This window comes from Nicotiana tabacum, chromosome 20, assembly GCF_000715075.1.
Source record: "Nicotiana tabacum cultivar K326 chromosome 20, ASM71507v2, whole genome shotgun sequence".
Taxonomy (NCBI): Eukaryota; Viridiplantae; Streptophyta; class Magnoliopsida; order Solanales; family Solanaceae; genus Nicotiana; species Nicotiana tabacum.
In genome coordinates, this window is record NC_134099.1 from 28923122 (window position 1) to 28939982 (window position 16861).

The following is a 16861-nucleotide window of genomic DNA, read 5'->3' on the forward strand; positions in this document are numbered from 1 at the left end:
CTTCCTTAGCATACACCTTATATCAAGAAAATTACTGAGAACATGATATTAACCATTTTCAGAAACTTGGATGAATGAGTAAGCTCAACTTTAGTTGTGGATATTAACTATATCATCAGACAATCAAACACCAATATTGATATGGACCGAGCAAAGATAAATTTGCCAATGCAATCCATCTTATCTTTTTCTCTGACAAGTTCTATTCTTGAAAGACACAACATAGAATTAAGGTGGTGATGGAGTTAACTTTTGCTCACCTCAATCATTCACCTCCCACAGACATAAGTACCAAGTAATTCTATCAATCCAAATTTAGACAAATGAACAATCTGATAGCGGAAACCACTTTATTGGATGACATACTCCACGGTAAACAATATTCTGTTTTTTATTATTTCTTTTTCCCTTTTACTTTTTTTTCAAAACATTCTTTCATTTTTAGTCAGTCAGAGAAAGAATGATGTGGGGGGGGGGGGGGGGGAGCGAGAAGAGATGGACACAAATATTTACTCCATGGACTTGACCTCTGCTTACAATACATTCTTTTCAAGTGGGAGTTCAGCATTTTCAAAGATCACAACTTAAATAAATTGTGTACTCCTTCCCTTTTGCCAGTCATCCAATGACAAATAGGGGGGTGGACAAAATATATTCATAGCTAGAGGAGAAAAGACAAAGAATGGTAGAAACAGATAATTGCCAATCCAATACTAGGTTTTGCCATTTGGTTTTGGTGAATTCTGAGGAAACTGATGATGGTATGGAGAAGCATGAGAACCATTTGGAATTGAAAGACTTCTAGGATGTTGTTGTCCATTCCTCGAGAACGATCCTTGTGTTCTAACGCCGTTTCTGGTACTTGGACTTGATCCAACTCGGTCTGCTTGCATTGTCTGAAAATAGTAGGATGAGCTGGCCATGTCTTTAAGATTTGGCAACGGCTTCAAAGCTTCAACTACTTCACTCATCATAGGCCGAGCTTTGGGATCACGGCTAAGACAGCGAGCAGCCAACTGCGCAGCTTTCTGAGCACCTTTTATAGAAAAATGTCCTTCAAGTCTAGGATCTACCAATCTGTAAAACCTTCTTCTTTCACCTAGATGAGGCCGCGCCCACTCAACAAGGTTGTGTTCTCCATTTGGCCGGTTCTTGTCCATCGATCTCCTACCTGTAATCATTTCAAGTAGAACTACACCAAAACTGTAGACGTCGCTCTTTGACGTAAGATGTCCTGAGACAAATGAGCGGGACAAATTATAATCAGTAAACAAATATCAAACAAACCGAAAATTCTTCATCTGTGATTCAGGTCATCGAGCTGTACAGAAAGGTATTCAAAAGCAAGAAGAATCACTATAAAAATAATTGTTGTTTCGAGCAGAACAGCATCCAACTAGTTTGACTTGAGGTGACACATGAAAATTGATGAAGTCAAGTCAACCATATGGGTAATTATTGTGTGAAATATGAGAGCAACCAAGATGTCAGTCATACCTGTCATCACATACTCAGGAGCTGCATAACCATATGTTCCCATGACACGAGTGGAAACATGTGTCTTGTCACCCTCAGGACCATCTTTGGCGAGGCCAAAATCAGAAAGTTTCGCATTGTAATCCTGAGAGAGAGAGAGGGAGAGTAATTAGAAAATTCAAAGGAAAAATGGGAGAGATCAATTTGCCAATGTGTTTGAACACACCGCATCTAGCAGAATGTTGGATGTTTTGAAATCACGGTATATTACTGGTCTTTCTGCTTCCTCATGAAGAAAAGCAAGACCTTTTGCAGCACCCAGAGCTATTTTCATGCGGATAGACCAAGGAAGAGGCATGGATCCTGCACATATATTCTTTATTAGCAGAGAATATGATGAAAAAAAAGATTTTCAGCAGAACGTACAATATATTAACATAAAGATCTGCACTAAAATTTCACAAGACTAGTGCGCACTATCACTACACTTCATTCAGACTGCAAAAAAGTAAATTATAAAAGCCTGAAACTTTTGGTTATTCCAACAAGCATGCTCAAACAAAAACCAGGAAACATAAGTATGATATCATTTATCTTCCCATGAAACACCAACCCTCGCCACCCCCAACCCCAACAATTTCATTTTCCTGTCCATCCCAAATAAATTGATGGCTACTAATGGCTGAACCACCTCCATCTAAAAAAAGCTCCTGCATTGCATCTCAAAAAGAAAGATATACAGATTCCTAGTATCTGACAATGATCAAGACTTTTAGCAAGTTCATAGGAGTTGAACACCAAGTCAAATGCTAAATCTTGTGTAGCTACTAATGTCACATTAAGAAAGAGAACCCAAGTCCAGATACCCAGTTTTAGTTGTCTGGCACGTAGCAAAACATTACCGATGCCATCTCCACTTAGTTTTCCTAGCGTTTTGGACTAGGCCAAGCCTATTGATCAAGATGTTCGACACTGTTATCTTTTCTTTCTTCAATTGCTATGTTTCCCATTGGGATCATTAATTTCTTGAATTGAACATCACCCCTCATAAAAACCTTTCTCAAAGTACAAGATCTCATTTTTTTCCTTGATCCCAGTTGGTAAATATCTCCTCCTTCCTCTTTTCTTCCTATCTGTAGCTGGAGCTGCCTTGCCCTTTTTCTCCCTCCCTCCCTCGCTCATCCACATCATAGGTCACGGCCTCCACCATCAACCACAACGTCTAAGCTCAAATCCTATCTTTTAAATTAGCTTGTCAACTTGACTTGTCGGCATGAACAAGAATCAACAGCAACAAAGTGTAATTCTTAGTAAATGATTTCTACCATTTTATAGGACCAAACACTTTTTAGAAGAAAAAAAAACAAGAAAAATCTTCAATCAAACTTCTATGTCCTACCAAATCAACCTAGACATGTTTTTCTTCCTGTCTTGAAAGTTGAAACAGTGGTATTTAAGCCTATCAAAATGTGATGTAGGACTACCAGAACTAATAAGTTTCTAGAATCAAATAACAAAAGCAGACTATAAAGTTTCCTCAAATCATTTCTTGGTCCTATAGGTCCTTGAGCTCCACATGGCTTTAATTTGGGAGTTGGGACTAAAATGTGCAAGAAAATCTGACTACCAAACTAATTTAATCCTCACTTTTATAGACAACCCAGCATCAGTTCAATCTCGGGATAGAAAACGTGTAATGATCTGAATCCGACATCAATAGTCGCATTGCTAATGTGGAAAACCCCATATATCATTTGGATTTCAAAATTTACTAGGCTTTATTGCATTATATCTTAAGAAATTTTCTATTAGAAAGAAAGAAATTTGTCACATCCTACATTCATGGATAGCTCCAGAGCTTAAAGAGAATTCAAGTTCTATTCCGAAGTAGAGACCTTTGGAATTAAAGCAATTCTCACAAACAATGCCAACATTATGCACATTAATAGTTGGTGTTTTCGCATATCCTTCCAAGATTAACTAGTGCATTCACAAGAATTATTCAGTAATATGTATTATGGACAACACATCTTTCAAGTAGTAATATGGAAAACACATCTTTTAAGAAGATTCATTTTCCTGCATATTAATCACTATCAAATATTTTCAAGAACACAAATATTAAGCTTAGTTACGTACTCCTGAACAGATGGTTTTCCAAACTTCCTCGAGGCATAAATTCGTAAACTAATAGCCTCTGATCATCTTCAATACAATAACCGATCAGTTTGACCAAATTAGGATGAACGAGATCACCAAGGAAATTTACTTCAGCCTGCAAAATGCGATAACACTTAATACAAAACCAAAATTGAAAATAAGAAAAAGACAAATACAGAACTAAGGATTTTATAAATAAATGAAGAGAGCAGCAAACCAGCCATTCTTTGTGACCCTGAAGTCCATCATGATTTAGTGTTTTCACAGCTACAGTAAGCCCTGTCCCTGGTTTAACTGGTGCTGTCCCATTCTCTTCAATCCACCCCTTGAAGACGCAACCAAAACCCCCTTCACCAAGAAGGGATTCTGGTCTAAAGTTTCTTGTTGCCATCTTCAGATCGTTAAATGCAAACTTTCGAAGCCGAGAAGAAACTTTAAGTTCCTCTTCAAGTTTTGAGGTGGATGAATTACTTTCAGCATTACTAGTAGTTGTAGATGAAATAATTGGAGCAACGGGTTGATCTCTGCTTGTGTCATTCGTAGATTTACTCTCTGCAAACAACGATGCAAGAAGTTAGAATATAGGCAGATTTATTCTTTTAAATAGAAAAATAATTTCACAAGGTTATCAGTTATTTATTGATCCGTTATCATAATGTCAAGAGATCTCTGACTTCAACTGCATACTGATAATTCATGTGATAAGAAAATGGACATTAGACCGAACTCACCGCAAAAGCTAGCTCATAAGGTGAGTATTATCCAAAACCATAAGTTTTTTTGTCGAAGACCTTAAAAAGCGATAACAACTCATTCCCTCAAAAAACCCACCCTTATGCCAAGAACTGAACATTTGAAGCACGGACATAACATGGACACACGACATTGGAAAACAAAACAATAGTAATGAGTGTGGTATTAATGTAATGATAAGAAAATGGACACTGAACCTAACTCAACCCAAAAAAAATTAGCTCATAAGGTGAAAATTATAAGAAGACAACAGTTCATTCCCTTAACCAATGCGGAATACTCTGACACAATGAAACAAATTTGCTTTTTTTCATAGATGCTAGGAGTGCACTAATTTGCATTATTGAAACAAGTTACATAAACAGAGAAGATATTAACTTCTATTGCAACCAAACTAGTCCTCATACTGTGGGCTAGTGTTAGCAATCACTAACTTCTCTCACTCGGTATAATTTTACAACTAGACTTGGCAAGACTCACATGAACACCAAAAGGCAAGAACCCAAAGATTGATACAATTGAGGGTTTTAAAGAAGAACTCAGATGAAGTGAAAAGACAAGAACCCAAAGACTAAGACAACAGGGGTGCTAATGGATCCTGAAATCAGTTGTAAATTCTCTCATTCATTAGATAATTGCTGCCCGTGCTAGAAAGTTATATTCACAAAGAATAAGGATTGAATTTTATACAAAAGAACCCGGTATTGTTTCCTTTCTTCCCACAGGTAGGTGACTGCAAATTAAGTAGCTCTTTCAGTTTCACATTATACAAGCTAATTTCTGGCTATTGAATTACACCCTCCACACGCAAACATGAAAGTAAAGAATACCCAACCACATGACAAGTATAAGCGGCTTAGTTGCAACAGCATTTTAATGCAAATATGAAAATTATCACCCTAACAACAAATGTGCCTTTGCAACGGAAGGTTTAAAAGAAGTTCCTTTATAATCTAGAAAGGCCTCTAGCAATTTTCCAAATTCCACGGTCCATCTTGAAATTCTTTAGACTGGTCCCGTTATAAACATATTGAGTTAACATCATCAACTACTACAAGTACAAGAAATATCTGCAAGCCAACTTTCTACCTCTATTAATTTACCAACTAGTGATTGCATAACAATTGACCAACCTCAAGGCATTTCACTAGATAAAAGCATGACACAACACTTCAATAACCAAAGAATTTCAAAACATTATTTTTTTCATGCAACTTTCTACAGAGTGAGTGAAGTGTTACCACAGTTGGTGCTGCTGATGCCACTGATGGAGCTATCAACTTTAGATCTTGAAGAAATACAGCTACCAATACACCACAACTTAGTCCAACATCCAGTAGTTTCCTCTTCAGCAACTTCTTTATTCTTCTTCTTCCCCTTTGATTTCTTTACATCCCAAGACTCCCCTTTTACACCATCATCGTTACCTAATCCCATATTTTCAATCCCTAAAATCAAACTCAGATATCATTAAAACCAAACCAAGACACCAACTTTCAACCCCACCTCCCTCATCCAACCCCCTCAGCCTAAAAAAATGTCAACTTTTCTCTAACCTATACCCTAAAATCTCCAAAAATCCCTAAAAATAGAACAAATAACTGAAACCCCAGTTCCCTAAATCACCCAAAAAAGTAAATACACAAACCCAGAAGACAAAAAAAAATCCAAAAATCCCTCCTTTTTCAGACCCAAATTTCCAAGAAACTCAGAAGAAGAAAGAAAAGTAAGAAACAGATGAAATAGCTCAAACCAGATGAAAAAATCAAGCAAATATGAGATTAAAAATCTATAAAAGAGCTAACTTTGATTCAGATCACATGCCCTTATTCTTGACCTTTACAAAGCAGAGAAGTTATAGCACCAAATACTGTGCAAAGCAAAGCTGGAATCAGATAATAATCCCACTTCAAAAAAGTGCAAACCCCAAAAATGTCTGCTCCCCTTAAAGATATTGAAATCTCAACAAAAGACTCAAATATGCTGAGTGCTGACCAGTTCTTGGCTTCTCAATAGGAAAAAGTAAAAAGGAAAAATAAATATACAAAAGAAATGATATTTTATATATTTCACCACAGTATATTTTATTTCTAATGTAGAATATATGTTTTGGTGTGGTATTATAATAGGAGTGTATAATAAAGTGTTAATAGCACTTTTGGTCCTTCAATTATTAAATAAATTTTGATTTTAATCCTTATGAATATCTGAGGAAGTACGTTTAACTTTTAATGTATTAAAACAAGCATTGTTAATCTCTTTACTTGTGAATATTTATAAATTTATGTAATTATCAACTATTCTATCGTTTAATTACCCTTGTGTTATATTAAGCTTGTATAGTTATTTTATTTTTGGTGATACTATAATTTTAAAAATTATTCAAATATAATTTATTTATGTCATCCCAGTGTAGTTGTATTAGTATTATAATCTTTTTTTAGAGTTATATTCCTACGTGTTATTTCTTTTACTTCGGTTATTTTACTATATTGTTGTTATTACTATATCGTTGTTGTTACTGTTTATTGCTACTACTTCTTTTTATTTTGTCCTTAAGGTGTGGGTTTTCGAAAACAACTTTTTTACCTTCACGAAGTAGGGGTAAGGTCTGCGTACATACTACCCTCCCTAGATCTCACTTATAAAATTATACTGAGTATGTTGTTGTTGTTATGATTCAAATATAATATATTTCCTACATAAAAGGACAAAATGTACCATCTAATTAAATGGAGGTTAAGTGTGCTTATTAAATATTACAAGGACTAAAATTAAAATTACTACTAATAACTAAGGAACCAAAAGTGCTACCATCCATAATAAAAGATGATTAATACTTAATACTTCAAAAATGAAAATTTAAAGTGATAAGGGAAATAAACCTATGAATTATCGGCGCTCTTACCTTTTTCTTGCAATGGAATCGAAGACCGAGAAAAGCATATTAGGGGGCTGCCCGGAAAATTTGGTCAGGGAACTTGAGCTACCCGAAATGCCCATGTGGAAGTTGACGGTATTTAAGGTATATTTAGAATGAGATAAAATGTTTTTTATTAAAAATTTAAAATATTTATCATGAAAAGCATTTTATCTTAAAAAAATATTTGTTTGACTATTTTTTAGTACTTAATAGGACTTAAAACGTGTAACATATAATAATTTTATCGGATGACAACTAACTTATTTGATTCGATTCATGCAACAAATTAAATTAATTTATTTGATACAAATAAATATACTTTCTCCATAATACAAATGTATGTGAAGCTTAGATTAGCTAAGAAACTAGAAATGCTAAATTGTCATCCGTTAGCTTATAACATTTAGTTGGTAGATAAAATTCTTTTACTAATCGAAAAAATTAGTTATAATCGAGTAATAAATTTTAGGGAATGTAAAAACACATATAATATACATATATTTTGATCATAGGATCTAAATATTTTCTATGAACAAAGTATTATTATATTTTTACAATAATGGTTAAGCAATAGTGTGAAATAAGAATTGTGATATTTACACAAATAAAAAACTTTTGTTCATAAGTGAAAATTTGATTTCTCCGCTTTAATAACTAATATTTCGTTAAACGTCGGAAAAGATTTGATCAGGCAAACATACTTTTTTCATACAAATAGATGGGATCTCATTATTCTTAGCTAGACGTTCCGAATTCGAGAGAAATTAACTGACAAGTGTATTAGTGAATTATTGATATTATCATTACGCAACAAGCAAAGTATTGGTTATTAGTGATGTAACATTAAGAGGTTTTGAGATATGTTAGGATTTGCTCTAAAAATAAAAAAAGTTAGTAGAAAGTATTTTATTTTATTTTAATGGACCTTATATAACGTGAATTCAAATTAGTTGAACCCAAATACATATACTAAAAGAGGGTAGGAAACTGAAAACTAAAAAATTGGAAATAAAGATGATCTATGGTAGTTTAAGGATTTAGCATCTAAAAAGAGAAAAAGCGATCAGTTCATGTAGTGGGAAGTGGAAAAGTTGGGCAACTATAGGGCAGGAGAGAGAATGTGACGGTGGGGGCCCACTTGTTGACGTGTCAATCTATGAGTTGGCAGCTCAAATCACGCGCTTGAGTGGTGATATTACCGGTGCTATTATTATTATATTATTATATTATATATTATTATTATCTAGTTTTTTTTTTCGTCATAATTTCTTTTTTGCTTTCCTCTGATTTGAGCTTTGGAGGATATATACCCCTGAAGACTTTGTTTTTTATTAATTAAGTATTATTATTTTTAATTTTTAAACCCCTGCAAAAAGATTATTTGCGATATTGTCCGTACGTCCTCACCCTCCCAATATTTCTTGGTTTATTAGCAAGATTATTATATTAGATCAAATAATATACTAGCAAGTCTTTAGTTTGGAGTATCTCAACTTATTAATTGATATTTTGATTAAATCGATTTTTTTAAATCACACTTTGTGTTCGCTTATTGACAGAAAAAAAAACTAATTTATGCGCTAATGACGAATTAGTCCTATACTCCTATTACTTAAAACAATGAAACTAATTATCTTAACCAATTCTTTTAGTTCATAAGATCAATCTCGTTATGAGAAGGCATTATATTATATGTCGTCAAATATCAGTTAAAAAACAGAAGGAAAAAAAGGAAGGAAGTAGGTTATTACTTATTACAAGCATTGACATCTGAAATGATAAATTCCACTGTTAAAATTTTATTGTTAAATAAACAATTTAAAATTAAAGAGTTTTTAAATACAGAAAGACTAACTTAAAATTGAAAGGGTGCGACATAAAAAGTAACAGATGGAGTTGGTAAGATAAGTAATATGTTAGCAATTATTGTTAAATTATTTGTTACATATAAATAAAAAAATTGCAATAAGTAAATTACATTGCGAAAGTGTACGTAAAACTCACTAGTGCAATCTTTATACTTTGCCAGATAAACTTTTACCTTTTCTTTTTCGTCATGCCCTCCTCTTGTAATGAAGCTCTCTTCTTTTATTCTTGAATATTTTATTGAAAATATAATTCATACCAACAATTAGGCTATATTCAAAATAAGCGGCTAGCTGGGTAAAGAGGGGCTTAGGTCGAAGAAATATGAAGCAATACTTTGTACATAGGTAACCAAATAACGAAGGTAACGTGTCGTATAAAATCTCCTAACTCTTCATTTTTTTCGCTTTAGCCCGTGCCATAAAATATTTATATTCGGTAGTCAAAAAAGTACATAAAAATTATATAACTTTTATATATAACATACAATATATATATTCACCTATTATTTTAAGAGCGACTGTATAGTATCATTTTCCCAACATGATTATATGATTCCGTATTAGTTTAAACGTTGGAATATTAGTAGAATAAAATTATTAAGGGCCGGTTTGAATAGTTCATTATTTTATACTTGAAGCGGAAATACTGAAATTGCTCTTATCCAGGAGCTTTCTATTTTACATCCTTGGTTGCTCGAACCAGAGAAATATTAAATTTTCACTAAAAGTGAGTGTTAAGTGAAACACTAGTTCGTACCGACAAAATTTTAATAGTTACAAAAAAAAAATGCTCATAGAAAATTTCAAGTTCAAACAAAACTTGATCAACATCTAACACTCAAATACTTGTTCACCCTGAAATTTGGATAACAATTAAACTTATAATGTGGTTTTAAAAATATGTGATTTCACCTAATACCAATTGATAAACGTAAAGATAAATGATGCAAATTGGCAATAATATAAAGCGAACAACGTTTGGACAGATACCTCGAGCTCGGACACCCTCGAGCTAGTTATGCAAGAATAGTTAAAGGCACAATAAACTGATGAACAAGAAAGTAAGCTGAGAAATATTATATTGCTTTGATATTCGTGAATGTAAGGTCCTTTACAAATGATGGGGACTCCCCTTTATATACTAGAGGAATCCTAATTATGGTAAAATTCTAATTACGGAAGTAAATCCCATGATTGGTGCAAATAACCGCCCTTGATTTGATCCGGAGTTTCCGCCGTGATCTTCGACCGGTTACAAATATCTAGCCTTTCCGTTATTGCACTTCACTCGAAGTCGGTCATACTTAGTCTCGATTGTTGCTGGCCTCGGTTTCGACGGACGTCTCGATTCTTGAACTCGACACCTCGTCTTCGTGCTATAGCCCGATCCATTGCGAGGTTGACCCTCGAGTGATCTCCTGGTCTCAATTAAATAGCAAAATCGGACAAGCCCGATTTTAACCGTATACAGATAGTCCTCTCGTTTCTTGGAGTGTAATGAGAAGAAATGACCTGAGTCTTCGATTTTATACTTCGATCAATTATAATGTCACTCTTATGACGTTAGCGACAGAAATGACCGAAGTAGTGCATCGGTGCGGTTCCCAAAATTATTAATTAGCGTCAGTTGATGGTCGGCCACTAGTGCCTTTGAACCGTCATAGCAAATATTATAAATAGATCATCTTCATAATTTTTCCAAATTTTACTTCCAAAATCTCTTCTAATCTTCAAATCACTTCTTCTCCCTTGAAGTTTTTCAATTCTTCAAATCTCGTTTGCCAACCTTCTCATGTTTGGGTCATCACTTGCTTTAAATTAAATTTTGTGTTCTGAGGCCTTGAAACCTCATTTAGAGTCATCTCGATTTGTGTGCGTAGTCCGGGCGCATAACCGGAAAGCTTAAATATGAAATTCTGTGAAAAATGATAAAATTTGGTTATAAAATGAGTTAATTTGACTTCGGTCAATATTTTGAACAGACCTGGACCCATGATTTGACGGTCCCGGAGGGCCCGTAGGAAAATATAGGACTTGGGCGTATGCTCAGAATCGAATTCCGAGGTCCCAAGCCCGAGAAATGAATTTTTAAAAGAAATTATTTTCTGAAATTGTTTAAGAAAAATTGAAATGAAGTTTACTTAGAACATGATGGTATCGGGCTCATATTTTGGTTCCGGTGCCCGGTACAGGTCTTATATATGATTTGAGACGTTTTTGTGAAATTTGGTGAAAACGAAGTTTATTTGACGTGAATTAGACTTCCGGTTGAGGAGTTATGAACTTTGAGAGTTCTTGATGAAAATGTTGAGTTTTGAGGTTTAATTCATGATTTTACATGTTATTTTGATGATGTGATCGCTGGAGTAGGTCCATATGATATCTTTGAGTTAGTATGCATACTTGGTTTGGAGTTCCGAGAGCTCGGGTGAGTTTCGGGTAGGTTTTGGGATGTTTTAAACTTAAAACCAGAAGTTGCAGGTCACTAAACCCACCAGTGCGGTTCGCGGTCGACCTTGTGCGATGCGCGGTGGAGGCTGTGCGGCCGCGTCGACTTTGTGCGGTTCGCACAGGGCGCTGTTGTGCGGCCGCAGTCGACTTTGTGCGGTCCACACAGGGCACTGGACCGCAGTACCCTCAGGAAGGCCGTACGGCCGCAGTCCATTTTGTGCGGTCCGCATAGGGGGTCTGAGAGGGGTATAAATAGACGGGATTTTCAGTCATTGTGCATTTTTCAAAACCCAAAAACATAAGAGACGATTTTTCAAACAACTTTTCTTCTCCAAATCAATTGTAAGTCATTTTTAACTAGTTTTATTCAATCATTAACATCTTTTAACATGATTTCAACTTCAAATCCATGATTTTTATGGGGAAATTGGGTGTTTTGGGTAGATTCTAGGTTTTTCAAAAATTAGGGATTTGTGCCTCGATTTGAGGTCCGATTTCAAAACAAATTACATATTTGAGCTCATGGGGGAATGTGTAATCAGGTTTTGGTTCGAACCTCGGGTTTTGACCACGTGGGCCCGGGGCAATTTTGACTTTTTGGGTAAAAACTTTGGAAAACTCATTTTTCATGCATTCAAATTGAGTCATGTAGCATTTATTGATGTAATTAAGTAACTTGTGACTAGATACGAGCGAATTGGCGGTGGAATCAAGGGGTAAAACTATAATTGAAACTTGAGTTGTGTTCGAGGCATCGAGGTAAGTGTTCGGTCTAATCTTAGCTTAAGGTATTAGGAGTTGAGTCTTATTTGCTATTTGCTTCTTGTTGAGTACGACATATAGGCATGGTGACGAGTATCTATACGTTGGTGTCAAGCATGACCGTGAGTCTTAAATTGATACTTGTTGTATTCTTGAATGTTACTATGGTTGAAAAAGTGTGTAAATCCTTGATATTGAGCAAAAACTTAGTTTGTTTATCGTGGAATATACTTATGATTGAGAAATGGTGGTATTTGAGACGAGTAGGAGTTGAGTTAAGATTGGTTATGGCTGATTCTCCCTTTCCGGAATGTATATATTTGTATTGCTGAGTTCCCTTGTCGGGGTAGTGTAGTCTATTGTTGATCCCTTGCTGGGACGGTTAATTATGATTATTGGTGACTGTATAGTTGGAACGGGTTACGCGCCACAATAAATATTATATCGGATCGGGTTGCACACCGCAATAGATATTATATTGGATCAGGTTGCACGCCGCAATAAATATTATATCGGATCGGGTTGCACGCCACAACAGATATTATATTGGATCGGGTTGCACGCCGCAACAGATATTATATTGGATCAGGTTGCACGCCGCAACAGATATTATATTGGATCGGGTTGCACGCTGCAACAGCTATATATATGTGGATCGGGTTGCACGCCGCAACAATGTTAAATGATAAGGGATCGGGTTGCACGCCGCAACAATGTTAAATGATAAGAGATCGGGTTGCACGCCACAACAGTATTGTTATTGTATCGTAGTAGATATTGAGCTGTCCTTTCATATTTTATTAAGTTTTTGTTGGTCTTGATATGTTTCCCCGAAGCATGTACCCCCTCCCATTTTAAACTGCTCATTCCTGTTTATTTTTTGCCATATATTATATAACTGCACAGGTTTATCTGGAGTCTGGTCCTAGCCTCGTCACTACCTCGTCGGGGTTAGGCCAGGCACTTACAGCACATGGGATAGGTTGTGCTGATACTACACTCTGCACTCTGTGCAGATACCGGAGCGACACTTGATCAGCAGCAGTATGGGAGCCAGCCTTCAGTCAATCGAGACACTGAGGTAGCCTTGCAGGCGTCCGCAGGCCCGGCGTCTCCGATCTTTTATTATGTTATGTTATCTCATGTGTCCGAGACAAACAGTGTTATTTTTCCTTCAAACTGTTGTATGTAGTACTCTTAGTAGTCCATGGATATTGTGACACCAGTTTCTGGGTAGAGGCATGTATTGACTTTCGAAATATTTTGGTTTTATATTTATTTAAGACTTCCGCTTAAATTTCATATTCGGCTGTCATTTAGATGTTTATTACTTGTTAATATAAGTTGAAAAAAAGGATTAAAGCAGAAGAGTTACAGATTTCTAAGTTCGTGGCTTGCCTAGCTTCTACGAGTATGCGTCATCACGAATCCCGAGGGTGGGAATTCCGGGTCGTGACATCTCATCAAACAACAAGTTTTATCTTCTTCTTTCCCTGAACTCATAAAAAATGGCGAAAACATCGAAAAGTGTTCCTCAAAAAGAAAAAGCCTCCTCATCGCGGCCGACCAGCGACAAAACGCTGGTAGAGCCACGCATCAAAGAGTGTGTTCCTTGGTCATGCGATCTTACTTCCGACATTAAAGTCGAGAAAACCTCATCGGTACCTGGACGATGAGAGCCAATGTCGAGATATATATGCTCGATAACTGAGGGCGATCTTGAGCAAGTAAAAAAGATTGCCATTGGGAAAACAAGGAGGTGGTGATTCCGACCCCCGAAAAGAACATAACCACCCACGTAAAAGGGTTCTTGAGTGTTTACACTTACCCTTTTACACTGGGTCCTATTGACCCCGTTATCCTTGATTTCTATAGCCAATACCAAATAACCCTAGGCCAGATCCATCCTTCATTCTGGCATATAGTAATTTTTCTTTGATTCTTTGTGAGCAAAGTCGAGGGGATGCCTTTTACCCTCGACTATCTCATCAAAATGTACAACCCCTATCTTTATCGAGGCAGACTAATAAGGCTTCAGCGTTGAGCCACCAAGGTGTTGTTCTCGAGCATAGATGAGGATAAGGACCGAGGATAGATGTGCCGATTTGTATGAGTGATGACTTCTGGCATAATTCCGGCCGAGAAGATGTCATTCTCTGAAGAGTGGACCATGAAGCATAAGTACAAACCCAACTATAGCTTCCGTTATTAACATTTTGTTTCTTTTTCCTTTTCGTATTGACATCCTTTCCTATGATGCATCGGTTTCTTGGTGCCCAGTGTAATCCCGAACCTTGAAAGCTGAGTTCGAAAATTGGCCTCAACCTCTTCGTACACTGAGAGCTCATGGCGCGATTTGGCAAAGGCTGATGGGAGGCCAAAAATCACGGTAAACTTCTCTATTCATGTTTAATGCCCTTTTCTTTTTTATTTTTACTTGATTTCCTCCCATACAGGTTTCGAAAACAATATCGTCATGAGGTTGCCCCCACCTGGGGAAGAGGAGGCCCCAAAACTGGCTAAGGATAAGAAGAGGAAGAGGGTCTCGCCTTCCGATACTCCAAAGCCTAAAAAGAGCACGGCTCGTAAGTCAAAGAATGACATTACCGCTCTTCCTGCGGACGTAGCCCAAAAACTACGAGATGAAGAAGAGGAGAAAGAAGGTGCTGACTTTGAGCTGGTGGCTCGAAAGAGGGGGAGCGCCGAAGCTTCAAAGGCAGTTGAGCCAGTGATGGTTGAAGAGGCTCACCTTCTAACTGAGGAGATCTCGGAATATGGTTTGAGCAAAGTCCTCGAGTCATCGGAGGCTGAAGATATCTTCCGTTGTGACGAACAATTGGCGAGTATGCCCATCTACCGTGACGAACAATTGACGGGTGTGCCTGAAGGGTCCGGTTCTGAGGCCCTCTGAAAAGGAAAGAGCGCCCCAAGTGTCTTTCTTGGGGAAATCAACATTGATGATTAGCCGGCCCTCCCCACATTTTCTGAGGGGCAATTTCAGGAGTCCCAGGCTATGGAGACCCCTGACGTGGGAACGGCCCACGAAGGGGATGACTTATTTTGTGGCTACTTCATGGGGGTTGATGATGTTTCCGATTAGGATGCATCAATCATTTCGATGAGGCTCAGCGACTCCTGAACCAGGTAGACTTCAACCCCCGTTATTAGTTTTATGTTTGCCTTTATTTCCTTTTACCTGATTTCCTTCCTTTCTCCATAGGCTTTGACGCTTCATCGGGAAGTGTTTTCCAAATCCCGAGTTGAGCTGAACCGGTGTGAGGCCGGTCTCAAAAATCTCACGGAGGAGAGAGATGCCCTCAAACTCTTCAGTGGGCAAAAAGAATAGGAGATCAAGGACCTCTGAGCTAAACTGGCCAAAGCTCATAAAGAGAATACTGACTTGATCGAATAGGTAATGATGAATTTTCTTAGAAGTTTGGTGTATCGATTCGGGGATGACGGCTAATACTTTGATCCTGCAGGTTCAGGAGAAGGCCGAAAAGATCGAGCAGCTTCGCGAGGAGGCTAAGATGAAAGAGGTAAAGACTTTGGGGTGAAAGCAGAACATGGACCATCTCGCCTCGGAGAAAGATACTACTCGAGCCCAGCTATCTTTGACTGAGCGTCAACTCCAAAGCATGAAGGAGGAGAGCTTGGCCCAAGCCAAGAAAATTGAGGAGCTCGAGACTCGTTAGGCCACTGAGCTTGCAAAAGCCACATCTGAGGCAGAAAGAGTAAAATCCGACGCGGAGGAGGTTGTGGTCGTCTACCGAGCTGATGTTGAAGCCGCTCATGCTCGAGCAAAACAAATTTTCGATGCTGCTCAGGCCCGATCATCTTGCGTTGCTGATCATGTCAAATGCCAGTCTCGGAGAGAGGCTCTCGAAGAGATTCATGCTCGTGGTTCTGACCTTACTGCCGATATCGAGAACACAAAGATGCTAGAGGCGGAAGCCAAAGCTTTACTCTCTAATGATGATGGTTTCGGGAGCTCGAGTGGATCCGGGAGTGGAGATGAAGATGAGGCTCCGGGGAAGATTAGTCACTTAGAATTATTTCTTCCTTTTTGGATTTTTGTGTAAGACCCTGAGTGGTCTTGTAAATATTTTTGCATATATGAAAAATCCTTTTTCTTTCCGATTTGTCTCTGATTTCTATTTTGTGAAAATTCTATTTTCCTTTGCCTTATGATAATTCTTATACACTTTAGATCTTGTGAGAATTTTGACTCACTTTGTTGCCTTGCAAAAAATTTATCGAAATCAGATTGGTATAGTCTCTATAATAGAGTGAGTATTTGCTCGAACTCGGAGTAGAAAAAAATCTTAGGTTTCGGTTAAGCGAGGGTGAATCCTCGAACTCAATAATATAATGTCCCTTAGGCTCTTGAATCGGGCCTATATGGCCTTAAAAGAGTGGCTTTTTCCCTTTTCCGGCTTAAAAAGTTTTAATTATATAACAAATTATT

At 37.1% G+C, this 16861-nt stretch overlaps 1 protein-coding gene across 1 annotated transcript; it reads right to left on the reverse strand.

Annotated features, from left to right (window-relative positions):
• Nucleotides 1-496: 496 nt before the first annotated feature.
• Nucleotides 497-6401, reverse strand: LOC107815151 (serine/threonine-protein kinase PBL34). Its single transcript, XM_016640668.2, has 6 exons — nt 5631-6401; nt 3854-4188; nt 3616-3751; nt 1703-1839; nt 1498-1621; nt 497-1234 (listed from the first exon to the last, which is right to left on the reverse strand). The coding sequence occupies exons 1-6, from the start codon at nt 5824-5826 to the stop codon at nt 714-716; spliced, it is 1449 nt and encodes a 482-aa protein (XP_016496154.1). The 5' UTR covers nt 5827-6401; the 3' UTR covers nt 497-713.
• Between the last annotated feature and the right edge of the window lie 10460 nt (nt 6402-16861).